This window comes from Dictyostelium purpureum, assembly GCF_000190715.1.
Source record: "Dictyostelium purpureum unplaced genomic scaffold DICPUscaffold_35, whole genome shotgun sequence".
Taxonomy (NCBI): domain Eukaryota; phylum Evosea; class Eumycetozoa; order Dictyosteliales; family Dictyosteliaceae; genus Dictyostelium; species Dictyostelium purpureum.
Genome location: NW_003519372.1, coordinates 60,592 through 87,881, shown reverse-complemented (window position 1 = coordinate 87,881; position 27,290 = coordinate 60,592). Strand labels below are relative to the sequence as shown.

The following is a 27,290-nucleotide window of genomic DNA, read 5'->3' as shown; positions in this document are numbered from 1 at the left end:
AAAAAAACTATTATTATTTTATATTTTTCAAAAAAAATTTTTGGGAAATTTTTTTTTTTTCATTTAAATTTAATATCTCTATCATCAAGTTTTTTTTTTTAAATATATTTATTTTTCAAAATGATGCAACCAGATAAAGATAAAAAAGATAAAGATAAAAAGGATAAAGATAAAAAGGATAAAGAAAAAAAGGAAAAAGAAAAAAAGGAAAAAGATAAAAAATCAAAAAAGAAAGATATAGAAATTTCACTACCATCAAATTTTAGATCATTGGATGGTGATGGGCAACCAATACAACCAAATGTACAACCACAATATAATGAAGATGATCAGCAACAATTTTTAAATGATCAGCAACAACAAGAATATAATGATGACCAACAACAGCAATATTACGATGACCAACAACAGCAACAATATTATAATGACCAACAACAACAACAAGAATATTATGATAATAACCAACAACAATACTATGATGATCAACAGCCACAACAATACTATGACAACCAAGAACAACAAGAATACTACACCAATAACCAAAATCAACAACAACAACAACATTATAATAATCAGCAACAGCCCAATTATGATTATCAAGAACAACAATCTTCAGATTTAGAGCCACCACCATTACCAGAAAAAAAGAATTGTAAATTATTAGAAAAGGTCCAACAGCAACAAAGAGAATTGATAGAAAATCATCAAAAAAATCATCGACAAAAAAGCAAAGTTTATTTTAAGGTTTCAGATGAACTATTAGAAGATGTAAAGAAATGGGAAAACAAAAAGAAAGACTATAGTGAATCCATTAACTCACTTTTAATAAAGAAACAACAGCAACTAGACGGAATCTTTAAGGACTACTTACTAGAGCTTACGCCGATACTAGATAAGCATTTTCCAAATAGTTCAGACTCGCAACTGAAGAATGAAATCCAAAGAAATGAGCAGGAAAGGTTATTATCCGTTAAGCAAAACTTGTTTGGTAGTCAAAATGCATCGATTACCACCATCGAGAACCAAATCAAGCAAAGACGTACGGAAATTAATATGCACAATAAAATTACTCTTATACAATCAATTGTTAGAATGTGGTTAGCTAAAAAGAGTTTCAAAGTTTTGAAACAACATCACACAAGACGTAATTTATGTTTACAAGAAATTGTTGATACAGAGCGTAAATATGTAGAATCCTTATCACTGATGATAAAGATATTTTTGGTACCTTTACAAACAACTAAAAAAGATTTATTATCCGTCAATGAAGTTGCTGCAATCTTTGGGAACTGTTCCGTTATCTATGGTGTCCATAATGAACTATTAGAATCTTTAGAAACCAATTTAAAAGCATATCAAAAACAGCAACAAGAAGACTATTCAAATATCGGTACTCTTAAAAAATCATCAGCCAAACCCTCCAAAACACCAAAAACACATGTTAAAACCGTTGCCGAGTGTTTCTTATCATTGTCACCATTTTTAAAACTCTACACCCAATACATTAACAATTTTACCCATGCAACTACAACATTACTAGAATGCAAAAAAAGAGATTCAAAAGTTAACCAATTCTTTTTCAAAGATTGCAAAGAAAATAAAATTTTAGAAAAAAGAGATTTCTTAGATTTACAAATTCAACCTGTACAAAGTATGTATAATATTTTGGTAGTAAATAATAATAAAAGTTTATTAAATATACTAATAATAGCCTCTATTTTTCACAGGAATACCAAGATATAAATTGCTTTTAACTGAACTATTACACTGTACTCCAGAAGATCACAGCGATTATAAAAATGTTAGAGCTGCTCTATCCAATATTCAAGAATTAGCAATGAATATTAACGAAAGTAAAAGAACTGCAGAAGGTTTAGAAAAAATTATGATGATTCAAGGAAGTTTAACTAAAAACATAGACTTGGTCAAGCCTTATAGGAAACATATTAAAGACGCTTCAGTATTCTTTGAAAAAAGAGGTAAAATTAAAAAACGTCATTTATTCTTATTTAATGATAGTATATTACTTTGCAAAAAAGTTTCAACAATTTTGGGTGTACCAATTAATAATACTAGCATAAGCAATAGTATAAGCAATAGTCAACATACTCACAACAATTCCAGCTCCAATATTAATAATAGCCAATATAATAATAGTAATGATATAAGATATATTCCACTATCATTTATGGATATGAACAATGTTACAGTATTACCAACTCAAGATCATGAATATCAACATGGCTTTGCAGTATTGGGTAACGAGCATTTATTTTTCTACACAGAGAATGCCATTGAACAACACGAATGGTTATTAATATTAAAAGAAATTACCAAAGAGTTGGAACTTAATCAAGGCTCTCTTAGAAAAGATCAATCTGAAATCGATCTTAATGACTCAATCCTTAATCCTATGGTTAAACAGCAATCAAACAGAGACTCTCTTCAAAGTGTGACATCAATAACCAACCCAAATAGACAATCTATTAGACTAAGCACAATTCATAAACAAGATAACCAGGCTAAAGTTGTTGAAAGATATAGTGTTAACAGTAGTGCTACCAATACAAAAAATCAAGATCTATCAAGCAGCACTTTGCAATACTCTCCAACACAATCTAGATCATCACTTAACCAATCAAACCCATCCCCACCATTATCGCATCACCAATCAATATCACCATTACAATCATCACAATTAATAAATAGCCTTGCACAACAGCAAGATCAAGTACAATTGCAACAGGTTCAGCTACAATTACAACAATTACAATTACAGCAGAATAACTATCAATCACAAATTCAAAAACAACAACAATTAATTCAACAACAGCAACTACAATTAGAATTAGCCCAACAGCAAAAAGCTGTACAACAACCAGTTGCAACCCAACAGCCTAAACTTAAAGAGCTATTATTAATCTATAATGAAATAACTCAATTACAAAAAGAGCTTATTAATCCAAGCAATCAATTTGATATTCTATTTAATGGTCAACTAAATCAACTTAATTTAATTAGACAAAACTATCCAAATGTAGAACCAATTTATATAAGACTATCCAGTATATTAAACAAATTAACAGAGTTGAAGGGTCAATCCTCCATTAGAAACAACTCACTATTTAAGCACGAAGAAACAATAACAAATTTACAAAATGTTATCGCACAAGGGAAAGATCATATAGGTGCTTATAATGAATGGATTAAAAAGACATTTCCCCTTGGTCCAAATGATCCTCTTTCACACCAACCAAGAAATATAAATATTAATTTAATGAAATGGTATAATAGCTTACATGTTGCATATCTATCAATTTTAGAATTAAATTAATAATAGCAATTAATATTTAATAATAATAATAATAACAATAATAATAATATAAACCAAAATTGTAAATTTATTTATATAGTAGTAATAATAAAAAAGTAATATACACAACAATAATATTTATTTTAAAAAGAATAAAAAACAATAAAAATTTTTTATTAAAGACATAAAATAGTGTTTTATTAAATTCTAATTGAACCATTTATTTATTTTTTTGGACCTCTACCAAGATAACGGGCTATTATTGGTACAGTAATAATGGTAAGTGGGGTACGAATAAAAGTTGATAATTTAGTGCATGCAAATGCGACAGCAAATGCTCCGAGGCTTGGATTGATTCTATCGGTTGGAAGATGTAATAATTCTAAAACTTTTCCAATATCAACACCTGAAGAGAAGAGTGCATAGAAACTACCCATAGTGAGGAAATAAACACCAAAATGAACTACCAATGCAATTTTACCATACTTTTTAAGTAAATATTTAATTTTTTGGCCAGTGCTTAATTTACTGAGATCAGCTTTATCGTCATCATCTTGATTTTCTTTTTTATCTTCTTTATCATTCTTTTCTTCTATTTTAACTTCCTTTTCTTTTTCAGCTTGTTTCATTTCGTTGTTGTTATTATTATTATTATTATTATTATTATTTTGTTGTGGTTGTGGTGATGATGTAGTATATTTTCTTATTTCGTTTAAAAGTTTATTAGATTGGATGGTTGTATTTAAAAGTGAACTGGTAGATGAGTGTGATGATGGTAAAATAGTGGTATTTTTAACAAAAGATTGTTGTAATGATAGTGGTTTATTGCTACTATATTTTATTGAATTACTTAAAATATTATTAAATTTTGAAAATGATCTAGATGAATCTGCTGAAATAGTACCATTTGGTACTGTTATATGTGATACTATTCTGTATGGTTTATTTAAGTTTCTTGATATCATTTTAACAAATTTATTGTGTATATGAAAAAAAATTAACTTCCTAAAAAAAAAAATAAAAAAAAGCGAAAAAAAATTAAATTTTTAAAAAAAAAAATAAATTAAAAAAAATAATATTTTATTTGGATAAAAATTTTCAAAAAAATGATTTGTCGATTATGCTTTTTTATACACATTCAAATTATGTATTAATTTCGTAATCTTTGCTGTATAGATAAATAAAATGAATAGTATGATTTATTTTAAAAGAAAAAAAAATTATTTAAATTTTAATTTTATTTTTTTTTTTTTTTTATAAAAAAAGATAATAATTATTATCTTGGTTATTTCTTGAAAATGTAATACCTTAATTTTAAACTATTATAATAAATTGAAAAATGATTGTTTAAAAAATAAGGACATAAAGTTTTACAAGAGGTTTCTATAACTATTTTATAAATTGATGGATGGTCTTGGAGTGTTAAAAGCAAAGATTCGATATTTTCTTTTGTGAAATCTGAGAAATTTGTTGTGTAAAGAGTTAAAGTTTTTAAAGTTGTATTTAGTGATAAGGCGTATAATATATGTTGAAACTCTTTACGATTGATGGTGACCTTTAAATTCTCGATGGAACCGTTATGATTATGAATTAAGAATCTGGCTAAAAATGTATTTACAAATGGATCACTGTTTAGTAATTGGAGTTTCTTTAAGTGAGAGTTTGGATTTGACAAATTTTGAATGAATCTATCGATTTCGTTTAGTTGACAGCACTTTAAATTTGCTTGATAGTCCAATGCCAATGTTGATAGGTTGCTTTTGGCTCCAATGCTGCTGAATAGTGGGGTGTTGATACGTAATTTCTTTAAATTTTTCTTTTCTGAGAATAAAAACCTTATAAACTCTTCAGAGTAAACCCTGCTCATATCGTCTGAAATAAAATCTAAAGAGAGGCTTGTAAGTGTAGTTTCATTTGCTAAATACTCTTGAAATAGACTGATATCAAATAGCTCCTTCTGATTCGTTATGTTGTTGAACACTATTGATAAAGATAAATCCAAGACTTCTAAATTTCTTAATTGTAAAAGACCTGTGCATAAAGCTTCGCAACTGATACTACTGAATAAGTTATAGTCATCAAATATAACGGCAAGACTACGCAAATTATTTAAACGTTGATGGTGCATTGAACATACTAATTCTTGAAACATAAAAATTGAAACTGATTCCAAATGTAATGACTCCAAATCATGTACATTATCAGATGATAAATATGATCTAATGCAGGGTGATGAACTATTTGTAGTTGAAAATATTTCATTATTTGGCGTGGCAGTAGTGGCTACCGGTTTATTTGAAAATATTTGGAAACAACTCTTTGATGATGCCAGTTGTTTTGTATTTGATAGTGCAGTGGAACATGTAGTTGTTGTTGATATAACTGGTAAACAAATTTGCATTTTTTCGGATCTACCTCCATCCTCCTCTAAGAAAAGTAATGAGAATGATGTTAATTTTAACCTCTTTAGAAACTTATTTAGCTCTGCCAAAGCGTTAAAACAACACTTCCCATTAAACTGTACAGTAACCTTTTTGATAGTTTCAATGCTTGAAAATAGAATTGATAGATCTCTATCGCTCATACTATAACCATTATACTCCAATTCGATTGATTCTAATAATGAAAATAATAATACAATTTTCTGACTATACGCAATATTACTATCTTCATTTATAAGTGGTGACACTAATCTTTTGAAATCAATGGTTGAAATTTGAATTCTTTTGGGTGGGTATTGAAATAAGGTGTAGGGTGTAGATTTGAAATGCCTAAATATATTTATATCTTTGTCTAGTGTCATGGTTTCTTCACATCTTGTTAAATCTAAATTCTCTGAACAAAAATTGCTAATAAAATAATGAAATCTCTTTGATACTAACGACAATGATATCTTCCATTTTCTTGGTGAATATTTATCACGCCAACAAAAACCAACTATTAGTTTTTGAATTGAGCAATTATTTATAATATTATTTATTAATTGTTTACAATCATTTTTATTTTTTATATTACAATTATTATTATTTATATTATTATTATTTATTAAATCTTGACATATTGTATTATTATTACTATTGTTATTGTCTATATTATTATTATTATGGGAATCTATAACCATATTATTATTTAATTTATTATTTATACTATCAATATCTATAAATTCTACATCATCTTTATTGCTATTACTATTAACAACTACATGTTTTTCTCCACTGCATATATTTGTTATATTTGTATTTAATGATAAAATTTTGTTTATTTGTTTAATAAAAAGAAAAAAAAAGCGAATGAGAAAAAAAAAAAAAAAATTATTTTTGCGAAAAAAATAACTTTTGTTTTAATTTTTTTATTTTTTTTATTTTTTTATTTTTATTTCTTTATTTTTATAAAAAATATTTATTTTAAATTTTATTTTAATTATTATATATTTATTATTTTATTGTTTATAACAATACACTATTTTGTTATTATTAACTTTTAATTAATTAAATAAATAAAAAATAAAAAAAAAAAAAAACAAAAAACAAAAAACTTTTTTTAAAAAAAAAAAAATAAAAAAATAAAAATTTAATTTTTTTTTTTTTAAATTTTTTTTAGATATAGTCCAACTCGAGAACTGAATAGAAGCATTCATGTGGTTTGTTATAATTTTAAATTTATATACAAAAAGAAAAAATAAATATATATAATTCTGGTATTGAATTCAAGATTTACATAATAAATTTACACACAATTAATATTTTAAAATAAAAAAGAAACAAACTTAAAAAAATGTATTGAAAGAACAGATAAATAAAATAAAAATAATAATAATAAATAGCAATAATAATAGGAAAATAACAATTATGTATTTTTTATCTTCCATAGTAATACACTATAAATAGTAGTCTTTTTTATTTAAAATTTTTATTTATTTTTTTTTCACAGAACTAAATAGAATTCTATTAGGAAGTGGGATATTTTACGGGAAGATTTTTTTTGAAATTTTTTTTGAATTTTTGTTTTTTTTTTTTTAGTTTTTTTTAAAAAATTATTTATGGGTTTCTTTTTTAATTTCTTTTTCTTTTTCAATTTGATTTATCGAATTTAAATAAATTCAATATCACTTACATTTAAAAAACCAAATGTTGAAAGAATGATAATAAACAAAAAGAGAAAAGCCAATATGAATGAGGTCCATGCAAATCTTCTAGCATATTTATCTTTAGATTTTAAATATAGAACAGAAAAGAATAAAGGAACAAAAAAGAAAACACCTAATAGTAATCTAAAAAAAGGTATATTAATAAAATAAAAAAATTTAAATTTTAAAAAATAAATTAAAAAATAAAAAAAATAATAATAAATTAGTAAGATTTCTAGAACAGAATTAAATTAATTCTACAACAATCTTATTAATAATACAGATTTGTAAAAACACTTACATTAGCATTGACATGGTGGCATCTGCAGGATCTTCTTGATGATCGGATTCTACATTATTTTCAACATCCATTTCTTTAATTCTAGCAGCAACTTGATTAACGAAATCTTGTGGTGGTACATCATTATAAAATTGATTTTGAAAATTTTGTTGTTGTTGAATTTTAAAGTTGTTTTTTTCATCTTCTACAGTTCCTTTACTTAGTTGTTCTCCATATATATATTGTTGTTGTGGGTAGTAATAATAAGGGGCATTGTTTGTTGTATTTGTTGACGATAACCAATGATTATTATTTTCGATGTTGTTATGATTAATTAAATATATTTCATCACTTTCACTATTCATATAGTCATTATATCCACCCATAACTAAATTATCATTTCTATATACCATACCAGTATCGAGTCTCTCTTGTGGAGGTGGGGGCAAAGGTTCTTCAACAAAATTATTACATTCGTAATATGGGTTATAATAAGCATTGACTGGTGGTGGAGGTGGAGGTGGTAATATAGTTCTAGGGTCGTAGGTACCGTAAATTTTATTATTATTATTTTCTTCCATTTTTATTATTATATTTTATTATTGCTATTGGTTTTTTTTTATTTGATTATAGGTTAATATATTTGTATAATATAAAGTGAACATTTAAAATGAAATAAATAATAAATAAAAAAATAAATAAAAAAAAATAAAAAAAAATAAAATTAATTATTTATTTATTAACTATTTATATGCATATATATTATATATAAATACAAGCATATAAAGCATACCCGTTTTAATTCACACATATTTCCCCCTACCCCAATTAAAATAATTTTTTTTTTTTTTTAATTCCCTATGTTGGGGGGCAAATTAACCTTTGTGTAGTTTGATAGAAATAATTAAATATGTGTTAAAAAAAAAAAAAAAGAAAACCCACATTAAAGCAATTTTTATTTTATTTTTTTCACAATATTGTGATAATCATTTATATAAAAGGTAATTTAGGAAAATAAAAAAGAAACACATATAGATTTAATTAAATATTTATTATAATAGGATTAAAAAAAAAGATACGATTAAATACCCAAAGATGTAAACAGTTGTTATAATTATTATTAATTTTACTATTGTTATTAATATAAATTTTATATTTCTATAATTATAGGTTAATTATAAAATTTTGTTTTTAAATTTTCAACATTTAGTGGACGAGAAAGAACCAATTGGGAATTAGCAATGTATCTAGTTTCAAAACCAGCAGAACAATAGCAGTAGTAATATTCAAACATATTGATAAATTGTTGATCAAAACCCAATTTCATAATTTCTTCTTTGTTTTTTAATAAGAGTTTTGTCCATGCGTCAAGAGTCCAAGAGTAATGTTGGCTGATATTTTCAACACTATCAAGTTGGATTCTAGAAGATTTTGCGGCACCATTAATGACATTGGTTAAGCATGGTAGTTCACCACCGTGGAAAATATATTTGTTAATAAAACCAACTTTTTTCCCCATTCTATTGTTTTCGAAATCAAGGTCTTGGTATGTGGAAATTTGTGAAACTATAAGACCATTTTCATCTAGTGCTCTATCCACAATAGAAAAATATTTTTCAAAATGATCTGGTCCAACATGCTCCATACTTTCAATTGCAAATATATGACTATATTTACCAGTAATATCTTGGTAATGGCATACTTCAACATTGATTAGGTGGTCCAACCCCTCATTTTTTATTAATTTTCTAGCATAGTCAATTTGCTCTTCAGATAAAGAAATACCAGTTGCACGACACCCAGTTTTTTTAACAATTTCAATTAAACTATTGTAAAAAAAAAAAGTTAATAAATTATAATAAAAATAATAAAAATACATAAAAATACTTTACAATGTGCCCCAACCACAACCAATTTCTAAAATATGATCTTCCTTTTTAACATTGGATTTGGAAATTAAATAATTGAATTTTCTTAATTGAGCAGTATCTAAATCTTCATCAGGTGACGAATACATTGCACTTGAATAGCACATAGTTTTTCCTAACATTAATTCGTAGAGTTCATTGCTCAAGTTATAATGAGTTTTAATTGTTTTATTTACATCCTCTACTGATTTTGTATACAAATATTGGAATAGTGAGTTTACACTATCATTACAAAAGTTTAAGATTTTACTTTTACTTTGATATAATTGGTTAGAGTTCATAATTAATACTAAAAAATAAAAACAATGGTTAGTTTTTATATATATAAATGACTGAGATTTTAATTGTAAAATGGTAATACCTTTAATAAAAGTTTTTAAATCATCTGTTGTGTAGTCACCGACCATATATGCTTCACCCATACCTATATCATGGCCAAATAATACTGTAATATAATATAGTTAATAATTTATAATATATTTTATTATTATAAATAAATTAATATTTACATTTACTGATAAAACCATTTATATTATAAATTATAACTCGAGAACAGTCTGTTTTGTTTTGGGTATCACCAAAGACCAATGTATTGTTATAAATTGGATTTTTTTCATCCTTAATTTCAATAATTAGTTTACCATTTTTGATCTTTGGAAATATATTATTAAAAATAATATTATAACCAAATGATAAAAAATAATCAGAGGTTTTATTTTTTATTATAGAGAGCATTAGAAATATTGTTTACTTGATTAAAAACTGACTATATATAAATTAAATAAAAATTTTTTTTTATTTTTTTATTATTTATATTTTTTGTTTTTTAATTATTTTATTTTTTTTAAAAAAAATTAAAAAACTATTTTAATTTTTTAGTTTAATCTAAAAAATACCCCCTATTATAGTAGATTTTAAATTAAATAATTATTAATAAAAAAAAAAATTTTTAAATCTAAAACCCCTGTGATATTCAAATATGATGAATTTTTTATAATTTTTTTTATTTTTAAAATAAAAATTATTTAAAATTTAAAAAGAGTAGAATTTAAAACTGTTTAGTTTTAAACTTTTTTTAATATTTATTATAATTATCATAAATATTTTATTTGGGTATTTAATTTATTTATTAATAAATAAATAACCGTTCAAAATTTTGAATAATAATCTCTTTAAATTATTTTATATTAGTAAACAAATTAATAGATTGGAATAATGGGTCGGATTATTAATTTAATTTAATTATTAATGTTTTTTTCAATTAAAAATATTATTTTTTTTTAATCTTGTTATAAAAAAAAAGGTTTAAATTAAAATACAAAAAACGTTTTTTTTTAAACAAAATAAGGAAATAGTTATTTATTTTACAATTTTTTTTTAATTTTTACCTAATAATTAAAATCATTTTAATAAAAATTATTATATTATTATTAAAACATTTTGATATATATAATTTTTTTTACTTTTTTTTTTTTATACAATTCAAACTTATTTTTGGGTTAAATCTGAAATGGAAGGAAGAAAATAGTTATTTTGACAATGTGATGATAAATCATCACATTTTTGACAAGAAAACTTTTCTAAATAGTTGTGTTTATGGTGTTGAGTTTTTTCATGTTTTGCAAGATTTGCTGATGAGCAAATTTTTTCACAGCCATAGTGTCTGCATTTTGATTTTGGAGAGCTTTTTATTTTTAATATTCTACGGCACTGAATACATTCCGAACTATTTTCGCATTGGGTACTGTGTTTTAGACTATAGTGATTTGAACGGGATTGTGGTGATGAAAAACCTCTTTTGCAACCTATATGATCACAAAAAAAGATTTTTTCGTCTGGTGGTAAAACAAAAAGACTTAGTGCGGTACTGTCACTTGAATTTTCTAATTTACTTCTTTGAGCCATGGTTTTAGCAACATGTCTACGACTAGTTTTTCCAATTGATTTGGTAGAGTTTTTTCTTTTTTTATCAAAATCGCCATTTTTATTTAAAGATAAACCACCATCGCTATCAGTTTCATCTCCACTGCTACCATAATGGTCATTAATGCTTAATGCAGAAAAAGAAAATGAGCCGCCGCTACATGAACTATTTGGGGAAGATGGGATTCTATTTGGTGATAAGCACGATAAGTTTTGGGTTGGGGAAGATGGGAATACAGGTGAGCTTGAATATAGATTTGGTGAACATGGTGGGCTATATGATAATCCTGGAGAGCTTGGGCTATTATGGGTTAATATTGGAGATAGGGTTCTTTTGGATGAGTATTCAGATTGGCAGAATTCTTCAGAGCTATCCATTTCGTCACTAGAGTTACAGTTTATGATATGGTTTTTATTATTATTTGTATTATTTACAAAAAATAATGGTTTCAAGCATGGTAATGAATTTGTAGAGCTATTTAATGATTGAGATGAGGAGCTTGGAGATAAGGGTGGGTACTTTAAACTACCAAAGCTGTTAGATTTTTTAATAGTATGATTACTATTATAATTATCAATGTTATTTATATTAATAATTGGAATATTAATAGATGATGATAGGCCGATATTGCAAAGAGTAGTTTTTCCATCTTTATTATGAAAAATATTATTGTTATTATTTTGTTGTGACATTTTTAATTTAATTTATTTGTATGTTGTAAAGGTTATAACTTAATTAATCTTTGAAACAAAAAAAAAAAAACAAATAAATAATTTTTGAGAAAATAAAAAAAAACAAAAAATAAAAATGAAAATATTAATATAAATTATATTTAGAGTTTAATATTAAAATACAAGGATTTGATGGGGTTTATTTGTGTGGGTGTCTTGTTTTTTTTAAAAAAACCTATTCACTTAGGAATTTAAGATAAAATATAAATAGTAAAATAATAATTAGAGTACGATAATAACAACAAGAACAATACAAACTCAATAAAAATATAAACAAGACGTTAAATTTTATATTTATAAGGTATTGAGTGAAGTTGGAAAAATGTGTGAGTGAGAGTGTGTGAATGAACGATTATTGGATTGATTAAAGTGTGTGATTATGTATGTAGTGTGTGTTATACGGGGTTGTGAATTAAAGTGCGGTATTATCACCCAAAAATTTTAGAGTGATGATAAAGATAAAGTACAATAAGATTTGATAGAAACACAATAATTAAAATTTTTTTTTTATTTATTTAATATTTTTAATATATACAGGCAATAAAAAATATAATTGTTATAATTAATAGATAACCAAGTTTTTAATTCTTTTTATGAATGAGAAAAAAAAAAGTTTAAATAGACAATATTTATTTTTGAAAAACAAAGGTTAAAATTAATAAAAATAATTAAAAAAATAATAAATAAAAAAAAAAAGCTTTTATTATAAAAATATTAATATGGAAACATTGTAAATATAGTAACATCACACACATAGTTTAAAATAAAAACCAACAAACACAATAACATTGAAAAAATGATTTTTAAATACATATTATAATCTAAACACACTTACACACATACACACATCCTTCTTAACCTATATTGTGTGTTTATTTCTTCGCATACATTATTTATCAATATGAAGTTTTAAGAAGGATTAATATTAAATGTTAAAACTCTATTAATACTTGAGACACATAAAAATGTTTGTTCAAATTTTATAATAAAATAATACAAATCTCTCATTGAAAGATTTAAAAAATAATATATAATAATTGTGTTTTTATTTTTAATTTTGTTGATTGTTGTTGTTTTTATTATCGTGTTATAAAGATGATGATATATATAATAATTGGAGGGGGAGTGGGATGTGGGATGAGAATGTGGGTTAGAAAAGGTATGTGTTTGGGTGTGATGTGTGGTTGAAAAAATTATACAATATTTACTCTTTTTATATAATTTCAGATTAGGATGAAATTTGTTTGTGATCCTCTATATTAAATACAAATAATAAATTAAAAAAATTATATAGTGAAATTTAAATTTTTATATATCTTATATAAATAGTATACTATTGTTTTTTAAAATAAATAATATAAAAAAAAAAAAAAATAAAACACACATTTCACCCAGCTTTAAAAAAATTTACACATTCAAATTCACTCACATATACACACACTCATTAACCCCACTAAAAACACAAATCGCTTTTTTTTTATTATAATAAATTTTGAAAAAAAAAAAAATTGACAAATGTATTTTTTTTTATTTATCACACAGAGGGGACTTTTTTCTAAATTTGAACAAAATTTGAGTGTGGGTGATCATCAAAAACACAACGCCCCATTATTAAATTTATTAAAATATGAATATATATTTTTCTTTCAAATCCGAGAGATTAAAACATAATGGGAAAAAACCTTAAATATAATTTTGGATTGATAGTATGTGAAAAAATGATGTTTAAGTGATTTAATTTTAATATTTTTAATTATTATTATTGAGTTTAATTTTCTATTATTTATTTTTATTTAAATATTTATATCTTTTTTTTTATTTTTTTACCATGAGTTTCAAAAAAATATATTATATTAATTTTTTTTTCACAAGATGGAAAAAAAAAAAAATTCTTATTACCATCCAAAAATAATAACAATGTCGGTTGGTGATCGAGTCTAAATATAAACAAAATATTTTTTTGAACGAATAAAATAAAAAAATAATTATTTTAATTATTTTTAAGTGCAGATTTATGAAGGATAGTTTTTTTTTATGTATGTAAGATAAAAACAATAATTATTGTATACAAGTATTCACTTCACATTAAACTATTGTTTTTCTATATATAACATCAAATAAAAAAATTTTATCACCCCCAAAAAAGATAGAAATAGAAATTACATCCCCTCAAAATATATATATATGCATAATTAGGTATAAAATATGTTTTGATATTTAATTATTGTTAAAAATACTTTGAATGTGTGTTTGTGATCAAAAGAGAAAATTTGGAGGGGACGATATGTATAAATTAGGAGTGTGGGTAGTAGTGTGTTGGAGGCTCAAAAAAAAAAATAATATAAAATTTTTGTTTGTGTATGTGTGTGAGAGTGTTTAAAAAAAATTAATAAAAAAAAAAAAAGAATTGAGTGTTTGAAGGTGTTTTTTAAATTAATTAATTTTAAATGTTTAGAAATATATCTATGATCATTATTATAATGAAAATGTTAAATTTTTTATTAAGATGATGATGTGATTGATAATTGGTTCTTGTTATCTTTTTCATTTATAACTAATTTTTAAATCATTGATTTTATATTTAAATTTGTATATTTTTATTTTAAACTCTATTAACTCACTTACTCATAAAAAACACACTAAAGACATTCATTAAAAAATAAAGCTAATATTAGATTTAAATTTATGATGGTATGTTTATTTTCTTTTTAATTTATATCTAATAATAATAACTTTGTTAAATGAAATTAAATATGTGCAAATTATAATTATAGTTTTATTTTTAGCTTTTATTTTTTTTATTTAAAAACCAATTTATAAAAGATTTAAAATAATTGAATTGAAGAAAAAGATTGGTAAACGTAATTTTATTTGAATTGATTTCAGTAATTTTTTAAATGTGGTTATTACGGAAATAAAGGTTTATTTTTTATTTTTTTATTTTTTATTTTTTTATCTTTTTAAATTAATAATTATTAGAGATATTGCTATTATTAAGCAGGTTATTATTTATTTATATTATTTCTATTGCTTTTTTGTATATCGATTTTAATTGTTTATAAACAATTTGAATCAACAACTGTATTTAGTTTCATAAATTGTTTATTTGGTTCTGTTGCTGGGTCTGCTGAAATGGTTGTAAAGACTACGCACTGTGGTGGAGACTCTAATGATGCTAATACTGAGCTTGGGTGTAAAAATAAAGATTTATCTTTAGCTATGGTTTGATAAGAGCCATCTGATTGTAACTGGGCTACATTCATATGGAGACCGGATTGAATTGATTTTTTAATATTATCAACTCCATTGGGTAATGAGGAAACTAATTTAATTGAATACTTATTCATTAAAGTTAATAGTTGTTCTCTAATTTTCTTGCAACGTTCCATTGATTTGAAGTTAATTTGATGTTTATCACACCATTCGCTTGAAAATTGGTTTGCTGCAAATGAGTTGTAAACATTAAGTAGTGTTAAATGGTCACTATCTTTAACTATAAACTCTGCATTAATGGGGGATGTGAACAACTCTTGATCAGCAGTTGAGATAATAGTTAGAATATCATCAGTACAACCCAATTGCTCTGCTTGAACGATCATTCTTGAGTAGCATTGATCGAGTGGGAAACCAGCCATTGCTTTACCAATTGGTGTAAGTGATGGGTCTTCAAGAGAGTTGATTGCTTGGAAGCCTACCAAGTCCCTTAATGCTTTTTCAACAGATTCTTTTGATGGAGGTGTAATTAAGTCAATGTCGCTTGTAATATCATTGATACCCATTGCCTTTAATTGCAAAACAATAGTTGCCAATTCATTGGTTTGAATTTCTGGTACTTTGGAGTCTTCTTGGTTTTCACTGGCAAATTCACCAACGACTAAGATTGGTGGTGAATCAAAGAATCTGGAAAGCTCCTGGGTTTGGTTTAAAGTTGATGTAATTAAAACAAATTTTAAATCTGCTCTTTTAGTTTGTTGAAGCTTTTTTAATAACCCCAATAAAACATCAGTGATGAGTGTTCTTTGGTCAACATTATCAACAATAATAGTGGAGTACTTGGACAATAATGGATCCGAAATTAATTCCCTAACTAACAAACCATCAGTAATGAATTTGATTTTAGTGTCATTTGATACCTTTTCTTCGAATCTAATACCATAACCAACAGTTTTACCAACTCCTTCTTCATTTAATTCATGGGCGACTTTTTCAGCTAATGAGATTGCGTTACTTCTTTTTGGCTGGGTTGATACAATTACCTTTTTATTCTTTTCTAATAAAAATTGTGGGATTTGAGTTGATTTACCACAACCCTTTGGACCGGCAACGACAACAGTATTATGGGCTTCTAACAATGATAAAAATTGTTCCTTATGTTGGCCAATAGTATTCATTTTATTATTTATTATTTATTATTTATATATTATTTAAATGTTCTTTGGATACAATGAACCAAAAAAAAAATATAAATTTATAATTTTTTTCATTATTATTGGGTGTGTTTAAAAAAATTCATAAAGGAATTTATTTTTATTTGTTGAAAATACTAAAGTTATTTTTGAAAATTTAAAATTATTTTAATTTTTTTTTTTTATTTTTTTTTTTTTATTTTTTATTTTTTATTTTTTTTTATTTTTTGTTTTTTATTTTTTATTTATTAAAACATTGTTTTTTTTTTGTTTTTTTGATTATTTCTTTATTTATATTCTTATCCACTATTTAATTTAACAACCTTTTTAGTTTTAAATGGTATAAATAATAAAAAAAAGAAATAAAAATATAAATAATATTATAAAATAAATACTCGATCAATTACAAACTAATTCTTATACTATCAACCCAAACCTACAAAAATATCTTAATATCTTCAAAAAACAATTCATAAAACAAATAAAAATATGGCCAAATAAAAAAAAATAAAAAATGAAAAAAAGAAAATTCGAAAAAATAAAAAAAGTCCCATAAAACAATTAAATTTCCCAACGAATTTTATTATTTCACTCATTATTTTTTAAAGATAGTTGGAAATGCTTTTGGGCTTCCTTAACCGTGGCCAATTTAAAATAAAGTTTGTCGGCTCTATTTTATTCACCTCTGGTCAAAAGCATAGAAAATCAGTAATGGGCAATGTTTACTTGTTTATAAGTCGTTTAAACTCAATCATTATTGGCACAACCCATAAAATAATTAAAGAAAAAAAAATAAACAATTAAATAACATTACCAAAAAAAAAAAAAATTTTTGATGTTTGCTTTATATTTTTTAATTTCAAAATTTTTTTGCTTTATTTTTTTTATTGCAAAATTAATTTTTTTATAATATCATTAATAGAAAGTTTTTGGAGATCTGAAATATTAAACAAGTTTTTTTTAAACTTTTTATCTAACCAATTTTTTACCTGTACCACCAATAAACTATCGAGTCCAAAATCTGAAAGTATGGTATTTGTATTAATATTTGATTCGTTTATTGATAATAAATCTGCTAATTTTGAAAGCACAGCGCTTTGAATTTCATCTATGTGTTCTTCGTTTTTATTAACTTTTGTTGATATCTTTTTATCGTTTAAAGAGTTAATTTTAAAACCAAATTTGTAATTAAAATGAAACTTTTCAAAGTTCGTTCTGTTTACTATTATGTTACTGTAATCTTCGTGTAGCTTTTGTTTATTTTGAAGTAAGAGGTCTAATGCACCTAAAAGAATATTGGTTGGCATGGATTCTATACCAATTCCATCTAATAGTTCACTGACTGATTCTATTCTTGATACAACACCTGACGTGCCAATATTTCCCCAATTTACAGATAAGGCAGGTAGACCAAGTGATTTTCTGTATTTTGCTAATGAATCCAATACACAATTTGCAGAGACATAGGTACATTGGTTCATAGTACAAATTAATGATGAAATAGATGATGCCAATATGAAGTTGTTTACATTCCATTTGTATTTCAATGATAATTCGTGTAAATTGATTGCTCCTATTGTTTTAGCACCATGTGATATGTTTATGCTTTCAATATCAATGTTTATTGGTTCGCATGTATCATAAGCAAAAGCAAAATGGAATATGGAATCAATGTTATTTATAGATGGATGTTCATTGAATATATTATTGATGGCTGTTTCTATTTGGTCTTGATATTCGACATCGACACTCTTGAAATAATAGTTGATAGCTTTAGAGTTATTAGATTTTGATTTATTAATTATTAATTCTAATTCCCATTTTAATGTGGATTTTGATAGAATAATAATGTTTTCTACTGATTTTGAATATTTGGAAATCCATTTAATAATTTCTAATGCAATTCCACTTTGACCTGTGATTAATATAGTTTTACCGAGTTCTGAACTGATTGAATAGTTAGATTTGATTGGCTGGTCTGTTTCTTTGGTGCGTTCATCTTTATTCTGTAATAAATGACTTGTAATATCTTTATCATAGTTTACAACAATTTTACCAATGTGTTTTCTTTGATTTATATATTCGAATGCTTCTTTGATATTGAGTACTGAGTATTCTGTAATTGGTATTAATGATAATGATCCACTTGAAATACCTTCACTTATTATTTTTAATATTTCGTTTATATATTCAAAATCTAAAAATAAAAACTCAACATTTGAATAGGTGTAGTTGTATTTGAATTTATTAAAGTCTATAAATTCATTTGGATTAAGGTGAGTGATTGATAAATCAACGATTCTTCCACCTTTGTTTAAGCATTTGAAATTTGATTCTAAATATTCAGCAGGCAAAGTGTTTAATATAACATCTACACCTTGTTTATTGGATCCTAATTCTTTTAGTTTTTGTTTGATTTTTTGAACATAATCTTTGTTTCTAGTTGAATATATACCAGTAATAAGTGATCCGTATCTATCTTTCAAATATTTTTCTTTTTCTTCAGAACCAACTGTAACAAATAAATGTGATTTGAATCCTTTCCATTTTAACAGTTCGATAGCTGATAAACCTACACCACCAGTAGCTGAGTGGATTAGTATTGATTCTTGATTCTCAATGCCCAACCTTCCAACTATGAATATACTATAAAATGATGTTGCATATACCCCTGGCACTGAAGCTGCTTCAACAAATGTTAAATTGTTAGGCTTGTGGCATATATGATTTTTGTTTAAAATTATGGTACTTGAGGATGTTCGGTTGTTAATAGTGTAGATGTAGTCACCAACTTTAAAATTATCTACATTTTTACCGACTGATTTAACTATACCTGAACATTCAGCTCCAAATTCTGGAGTGTTGATATTAGAATCGTGATTAATGAGTTCTGCTGGTAGATTTCTAGTATAAACCAAGTAATCTTTATAGTTAATGCCAATTGCTTGAACTTGAACCTCTACTTGATCTTCACCTAATTGTTCTTTTGATTCTAACTGAAATTCCAAACTTTCATTTAAAATTGAATGTAGATTATCCTTATTATTGCAATTAAGTTTTTCAATTGAATTTGATATGTATTTATTGGAAATATTTGTTTCAAATTTTATTCTTTCGATATAAACTTTGTTGTCTCTTATAATAAATTCTCTTTCTATATTAATTGTATCAATGAGTTGATTTATGAGTCGAGTATTACTTATATTCATTAGTGATTTATCATCAAAATCAATTGAAAATAATAATAATGAATCCAGTTGATCTATAAAGAACCTGAATGAACCAGTTACTGATGATGCTAAATAGTTTGATGATTCTTTATAATAACAATTTTTTGATAATAGAACTAGTTTTGTTGATGTTAATTTATTTTTAAGTAAATATTGAACAATTTTAATGTATTCTAATGTAATTTGTTTAAAGTTATTGATATTTAACTGATTAAAAGTTTTGGTAAAGTATATAATTGTATTTTGATTAATATATTTTGAAATATTATTAAATTGCTCAATTGTATTTATAACAACTTGATTTTGTTGATCTTTTAAAAGATTATTTATAAATGATTGATTATTACTATTTATATCACTATATACTATTATATTGCTATTGTTTGCATTGATAAAAGACTGAGATTCTTGTTTTTGAGAGTGGATTAAAATGTTTGAAATTCCATCACTCTTTGACACCTTAATGTTTTTGAAATTATTTTCGGATAATACTTTATACCATTGATCTTCAGTCATACTGCATCTGTCGGTTCTAAGCTCGGTATCTTCAAATGACCACCATTGATCAAATACACCAAATATACTATCTCCAACTAATGATTTGTAGAATGGTTCGATAAATAGTAAATATCCATTATTTTTTAATATTTGATGAATTTCATTTAAACCAAATGATATTTTCTTGATTACATGTAATACATTTGACATTACAACAAAATCGTAATAGTTTGGTTTTATTTGTTGGTTGCTGATAAGGTTATTTTCTAAATCCAATGTTTTGAATAAAACCGAAACATTATCGATACCAAAGGATGATAGCTTTTCTTTTGCACTGGAAATGAATGTTTGGGAGACATCACTAAAAGTATATTCGATTTCGATTTCGATTTCATTTGATTCTTTACTTTTTAATAATTGATTAATTTTATTTAAAATTTCAAAGGATAATGATGCTGTTCCACCACCAAACTCTAAAATTCTAATAACATTCTTTTTCTTGATTAATGGATTCAATGAATCAACGAGAATTTCTGGTAATATTTTTTGATTTCTTGTGTAGTATGGATGGAGATAAAATTCTTCTAAAAGGCCATTATCATATAGGGACGATGGTGTTTCTAATAAATCTTTATCCCCAAATGGGAATAACATATCAACCATTATTTTAGTGCTTTTTGTTAAGATATTGTAGAAAACTAGTTTTTCTTCATTCCATTCAGATTCAATATACTCTTGTTGATAGTATTCTTTAATTGTTTCAAATACAAAATTAAATAGTCTTGAATGTTTTTGATTCATTAAATATCTATCTCTTAACACTTGTATGGTATTATGTTTGATATCTTCTATTTTTAAATCTGGTATTTTATTTTTGATGTAGAAATAAATGATTGAAGAAATAAACTTGGAATAATTTTCTTTATCCAGCCCAGTGTTGGTATGTTGATGATTGAACATTTCTAAATTTGTTACAACTTCACAATCTTTTAACTGTAAAAATGTTGTTTGAAATTCTTCTTGTGGGTATTGAATCTTTAATGGGTCCATTACTTGTATTGTTGATGTCATTGTAATCTTTTCAATTTCAAAGATAACTGTGCCATCATCTAGCATTATAGTGGTTGAAAACTCGAATGAATCACCTTTTTTTCCATGGTATCTTGAAAATACAAATAGATCTGAAGAATAGTTTTTAGGTAGGTTTGAAGAATAGAACTGAAAATTTTCTACTCTATCGAAAACCAACTGAGTATTTTCTTCAATTAAACACAGAGAACCATGAGCACAGCAATCTAATGTAGCACAGTCAATAATAGTTTTGACATTATTATGAATATGATTAAATTTAACTTGATTTAGTACGCAATTATCTCCAATAAAACTTTGTTTGACCGATTTAAAGAAACCAGTGTAGACAATACCAGTTTTAACCCTAATATGATCATAGAAGGTTTGAGAGTTTAACATTGTTAAGTTGCATTTAGATTTTAAATGTTCAATATCCAATTTCTTTTCATTTGCATTTGTAAATCTAAAAGTTTGAAAGTTACCACAAGATGATAAAATCCATTTATTTGTATTGGGTTCGTAATAATGAAACTGAGCTCTATAGTCTTTCTTTGATGTTTGATAGATGTTGGTTTGTAATTTTTTGTTGACACCTTCAATAAATATTAATGGTACTTTGAATTCTAAATGTGATATTATTAAATCTTCATTTGGGAATGAGTTAATAATGTTTTCTACGTAGCCACAACCTGGAAAATAGTATTTGCCTTTAACTTGATGACCTTTTAAATATTGAAATTGAGGTTTTCCTACGTCAATAGTTGTTTTATATGTTATAAATGGTGATGTTGTGTTTTTATTTCCTAATATTTCAATAGCGGGGCCATGAAGTCTGTTTTGTTTCTGTGTAGAGTCTTCTCTCCAAAATATTTTATCATCCCATTGATATCTTGGTAAATTTAAATCTTTATGTTTATATTGTAAAGAAGTTTGATAATCTTTGTTGATGGTTTTTAATTGATTTGTAAAATTAATTGAGTAGTTATGATTGCAGTATAGCGAGGATACTAGTTGGAATATTTGGTTGATATCTCCTTTAGTTTTATTTAATGTGGTTAAAACTGTTGATTGAATTGATTGTGTTGATGGTGGTTGTATTTGTTTAAGATGATAAGCTAATGCTGAATGTGGTGAAAGTTCAATAAAAATTAGATTTTTGCATGATTGATTGGATTCAATGTGTTGATATAGTTTTTGAATGGTTTGTGTAAAGTAAACTGGTTCTCTAATATTTCTAAAGCAATATTCTGAATCAAACTTTTTATCTTGACCATTAAAGAAATCTTGGTAAATAGTTGATAATATTGGTATTTTTGGTTTAAATGATTCAAATTTGAGGTCAAGTATACCTTTTTTAACTATATCTTGACTTGATGTGTGGAAAGATGATGGATTATTCAAGAATGCAGTGTGTATGTTTTGATTTTTTAATTTTGATTCAATTTCTTTTAGTTGGTCTTCTTCACCACCAATTACAATTGAATTTGTTGAGTTATAACATGCGATTTCAATTGTTGGATATTCTTTTGAAAATTGATCGTTAAACTGATCACTGCTGATGTTAGTTGATAGCATTCTACCTGATCCTATTGTTTTTTGTTGTTCAATTGATCTATGATATATGATATAGCAGAGTGTGTCTAAATCGATTGATCCTGAGCAATATTGAGAGGGTAATTCCCCCAAACTAAATTATAATAGATTAACATTAATATTTATAAATTTGACATTAAAAATTTGAATAGTATTATTGGATTATTTAATTAATAGTTACCTATGACCGATTATATAATTTGGATTTATATTCCATTGTTTTGTTAATGTTTCAAAAAGAGCGATTTGAATCATACAAATTGATGGTTGTGCGATAATTGGATGGTGAATTGTATCATCGTTGGTTGATCTTAATTTCTCTAATATTGAATATCCGTAATATTTGTTTAGCTTTGAATCAATTAAATCAATTGTTGATTTAAAGTATGGATCATTGATATACAACTGTTCGCCCATTCCATTCCATTGAGTACCTTGGCCACTGAAAATAAAACATATATTGGTGTCAATATTTTCTTTTTCAGACAATTTTAAATTTGAGGTAATTGAGTTATTTGTTTTAATAAAAGAATCAGTAATCTTTAAACTTGACCATTTGTTGGCTAATGCTACTGATCTTTGATAAAGTTTTGTTGATTTTGAAAAGATTTGGTATTGGACAAAATCAAAAAATTCACAATTTCTTGATAAATTGTTAAAATCATTTTGAATACTTGATATATAAAGATTGAGAGATTGTTTACTATTGGCTGAGAATGGTACTAAATATTGTTTGTTTTCTTCATATTGATAAGATGTAGTTTCTAATTTTCTACTAAATTCTGATAACACCATGCATACATTTGAACCTGTAAATTTTAATATTATAAAAGTAATTAATGGTTAAATATTAAAAGAATTAAAGAGTTAAATCTGATAGTTACCCGTAATACCAAAATTATTAATCATCATTGATACTTTTTTATTTGATGGAAATGGCTCTACCTCAGTAATAACTTTTAAATTCCATTCATCAAACTTTATAGCAGGATTGGGTGTATTAAAATTAATGTTTGGAGCAAATTGACGATTTTTAAACATTAAACAACATTTTATTAATGAAGCAATACCTGAGCAACCTATTAGATTAATTAAAAAGTCGGAATGGGTTAATAAATAAACAGTCAAATAGAATGATTAGAAAAAAAATATTATCTATAAACAATACATACATTCAACATGACCTATATTTGATTTTAATGAACCAATTAATAATGGATTTTGTTGATTGTGGTATTGTTTAAATGCCATGGAAATTGCTTCAACTTCAATAGGATCGCCAGTTGGTGTACCTGTACCATGACACTCAACATAGTCTATATCAGACTCGGTAACCTGTGATGAACATAGTCTGAACATTTCTTTAATATTGTTATATTGACTGGTTTTTGATGGTGAATAAAAGTTGTTTTTATCACAGTTTCCATCTGCATTTGAATTAACTCCATTAATAACACAATAGACTCTATCACCATCACTAATTGCCTGTTCAAGATTTTTTAAAACAGCAACACAAACACCTTCACATCTTCCAAAACCATCTGCATCTGCACTGAACACCTTACAACGACCGTTTTTACTGAGCATATTTAAATATGTACAAGCTTTTGGAAAGGTCTCATCCAATAACAAATTGGCACCAGCTACGATAGAATAAGTAGATCTACCTTCTACTATACTTTGATATCCCAAATCAACGGCTGTTGAAGAACTACTACAAGCAGTATCGATAGACATAGATTGACCTCTAAAATCATAACAATATGAAATTCTGTTTGAAGCAGAATGGTTAGCCGAACCAAATATATTTGGTAAAACTTCCTCTGAGTTTTTCAAAATATTCTGATAGTCATTAGTTGATAAACCCACATATACACTTGTATTTGTACCACGTAGTTTAATTGGATCAATATGTGCATCTTCGAGTGATTCCCATACACCTATAAAAATTATTAGTATTATTATCTTTTACAACTGTTTATTTAAAATAATCTTACATTTCAATAATAGTCTCTGTTGAGGATCAATGGTATCACAATCAGATGGTGATATTGAAAACATTGGTGGATCGAATTGTTTGATTTCATCTAGTGAAATTAAACCAGCTTGATGGTTTATAATATCTTTGTTAAAATAATAATTATCACTCCATCTTTCTGATGTATCAACAATACCATCAAACTTGTTAATTAAATTATTCCATAGAGCTACTGGACTATTTGAATTACCTGGTAATCTTAAACCAACTCCGATTACTGCAACACCTTTATTTCTACTATTAATATTAATGTTTTCCATTTTAAATTGAAATAAATAATTTTAGTAAGAATTTTAAAAGAATAATAAATCTAAAAAAAAAAAAAAAATAATTAGAATTATAAATTTTAAAAAAAAGATAATTTATTGATTAAAAAAAAAAAATAACTATTGGATAAAAAAAAAAAAAAAGATTTTATATAAATTATCATTAAAAGATAAACAGTTTGATAACTTTAATATTCTTATTATTTAATTTTTTTGGTAATCTTAATATTAATTAAAGAAAAATAGATATCTATTTATTTTTTTAGGAAATATAAAAATCATTAATAAGATTACCCCGAAATTAATCTCTATTTTTTTAAAAGATTAACACCAAGGATATCTTCTTTAACAAAAAAATCGAATACCCACACACTAAATTTTTTTTTTTTAAATTAAATCTTTATAGTTTTTTAGTCATAATTAATTTTTTAATTAATGGGGGAAAAAAATAAAAAAGGTAATAAATAAAAATAATAAAAAGAATCGAGCTTGATTTTGAGCTATACAAGTATAATTTATAAAAAGGATGATAAAATATATTTATATCTACGGTTATTCTTTTATAAATTGATTTTGAAATTATGATAAATAGGATGCTTCATTACCAAATGGATGCAATATTTAAAGCACGGAGGATATACTAAATATTAATTAATAATAATCAATTATATCTAATTGTAAAAAAAATACAAATAAAATTTTTGAAATTGAAAAAAAGGAATAAATATTTATTGTGACAATATTTTTTTTATTTTAATTTTTTATCAAATAAACCAATATCTTGTAATATGATTTATTTTTGGGGTCGTTATATAAATATTAAATATGTACCTATTAATTCAATAATTATCATTTCCATCTTAATAAAGTTGGGGTCCACATATTTATTCAGGGCACTGTACCACTGCCACTTTCTCATTTTCTTCTTCATACAACATATTTATATAAATATGGTTTGATCCTCTTGTAAATAAATTTTAAAAAAAAATAAATAAATTTAACAAAAAAAAAAAAAATTTTAATTTTTTTCAAAACATTTTTTATATTTTTTTTTTATTTATTTATTTTTTTATCACAAAATTAATTTTTTTATAATATCATTAATAGACTATTTTTTTTCAAATAAATATATATTTGTTCCAAACATGTAAAAAAAAATCACAATGAAATTTTTTATAATTATTTTTTATAAATTTTTTTTTTTTTTTATTAGAATATGATTTGTTTTATTTTAAAAAAGAAATAACAATGATAATAATAAAAAGAAATATTTATAATAGTAAAGCATTTAAAATTCTAAATAGCTGTTATAAAAAATGCCTATATACAACCAATATTATCAATAATAATAAACAAACACCAAATAATAATAAATCAAAAAATAAAAGTTTATATTTAAATGAGGTTAAAGAGAATCCAAATAATTCATTAGCATTGTTTAATTTAGTAAGTATTTTAGAATCAAATGAATCAATTAAAGTTGAAACCAAAGATTGATCAGTATCAGAATAGAAAATCAATTTATTAAATTTTAAATCTTGAAATTAATCACGAAAATAGAGCAGATATTTCAAACTCTTATAGTAATTTAGTGTATCAATATATGGAGGGTATTTCAACTATAGATTTATTAAATGGTGAAAAAAAGACAAAAAGAGAATTATATTTAAAATCAATCGAGTTAAACAAAGACAATTCTCCATCCTAATGCCATCACCCAACGAAGTGGTTCATCTTTTGGACGGAAGACCATTCTCAAAAAAGATGTTATATCGCAAGGCAATTTGAAATCCATGTCACTAATGTAGAGGCCTACAACAATCTTTCCATCCTCTTAAAAGATATAAACGAACAAGTACCCATCAATGGCAAAGCAGTATCAAAAC

The 27,290-nt window shown here is 24.7% G+C and overlaps 8 protein-coding genes across 8 annotated transcripts; 1 reads left to right on the top strand and 7 right to left on the bottom strand.

Moving 5' to 3' along the window:
• Positions 1-120: 120 nt before the first annotated feature.
• On the top strand, positions 121-3,334 carry DICPUDRAFT_148817 (uncharacterized protein; the record flags this gene model as incomplete). The annotated part of the gene is made up of 2 exons (XM_003284935.1): positions 121-1,671; positions 1,712-3,334. The coding sequence occupies 2 exons, from the start codon at positions 121-123 to the stop codon at positions 3,332-3,334; spliced, it is 3,174 nt and encodes a 1,057-aa protein (XP_003284983.1).
• A 203-nt stretch (positions 3,335-3,537) lies between these two features.
• Positions 3,538-4,278, bottom strand: DICPUDRAFT_75930 (uncharacterized protein; the record flags this gene model as incomplete). The annotated part of the gene is made up of 1 exon (XM_003284921.1): positions 3,538-4,278. The coding sequence occupies one exon, from the start codon at positions 4,276-4,278 to the stop codon at positions 3,538-3,540; it is 741 nt and encodes a 246-aa protein (XP_003284969.1).
• A 320-nt stretch (positions 4,279-4,598) lies between these two features.
• On the bottom strand, positions 4,599-6,434 carry DICPUDRAFT_28557 (uncharacterized protein; the record flags this gene model as incomplete). The annotated part of the gene is made up of 1 exon (XM_003284920.1): positions 4,599-6,434. One exon carries the CDS (start codon positions 6,432-6,434, stop codon positions 4,599-4,601), a length of 1,836 nt encoding a protein of 611 aa, XP_003284968.1.
• A 968-nt stretch (positions 6,435-7,402) lies between these two features.
• DICPUDRAFT_148815 (uncharacterized protein) lies at positions 7,403-8,300 on the bottom strand (the record flags this gene model as incomplete). The annotated part of the gene is made up of 2 exons (XM_003284919.1): positions 7,403-7,583; positions 7,741-8,300. The coding sequence occupies 2 exons, from the start codon at positions 8,298-8,300 to the stop codon at positions 7,403-7,405; spliced, it is 741 nt and encodes a 246-aa protein (XP_003284967.1).
• Positions 8,301-8,890: 590 nt separating this feature from the next.
• On the bottom strand, positions 8,891-10,385 carry DICPUDRAFT_28544 (uncharacterized protein; the record flags this gene model as incomplete). Its single annotated transcript, XM_003284918.1, has 4 exons — positions 8,891-9,545; positions 9,612-9,936; positions 10,009-10,092; positions 10,157-10,385. Coding segments are annotated over 4 exons (1,293 nt in total), but the record flags the coding sequence as incomplete, so codon positions are not given.
• Positions 10,386-10,983: 598 nt separating this feature from the next.
• Positions 10,984-11,707, bottom strand: DICPUDRAFT_91418 (uncharacterized protein). The gene has a single exon (XM_003284917.1). It carries the CDS (start codon positions 11,550-11,552, stop codon positions 11,136-11,138), a length of 417 nt encoding a protein of 138 aa, XP_003284965.1. The 5' UTR covers positions 11,553-11,707; the 3' UTR covers positions 10,984-11,135.
• Positions 11,708-15,212: 3,505 nt separating this feature from the next.
• On the bottom strand, positions 15,213-16,693 carry DICPUDRAFT_96887 (uncharacterized protein; the record flags this gene model as incomplete). Its single annotated transcript, XM_003284916.1, has 2 exons — positions 15,213-16,213; positions 16,631-16,693. 2 exons carry the CDS (start codon positions 16,691-16,693, stop codon positions 15,359-15,361), a joined length of 918 nt encoding a protein of 305 aa, XP_003284964.1. The 3' UTR covers positions 15,213-15,358.
• Positions 16,694-17,592: 899 nt separating this feature from the next.
• DICPUDRAFT_28523 (uncharacterized protein) lies at positions 17,593-25,398 on the bottom strand (the record flags this gene model as incomplete). Its single annotated transcript, XM_003284915.1, has 5 exons — positions 17,593-23,194; positions 23,282-23,909; positions 23,985-24,179; positions 24,273-25,040; positions 25,098-25,398. 5 exons carry the CDS (start codon positions 25,396-25,398, stop codon positions 17,593-17,595), a joined length of 7,494 nt encoding a protein of 2,497 aa, XP_003284963.1.
• Between the last annotated feature and the right edge of the window lie 1,892 nt (positions 25,399-27,290).

Excerpts from the sequence above, each read along its gene's own strand:
- DICPUDRAFT_91418 (XM_003284917.1), bottom strand. The coding sequence starts at position 11,552 with ATGGCTCAAAGAAGTAAATTAGAAAATTCAAGTGACAGTACCGCACTA.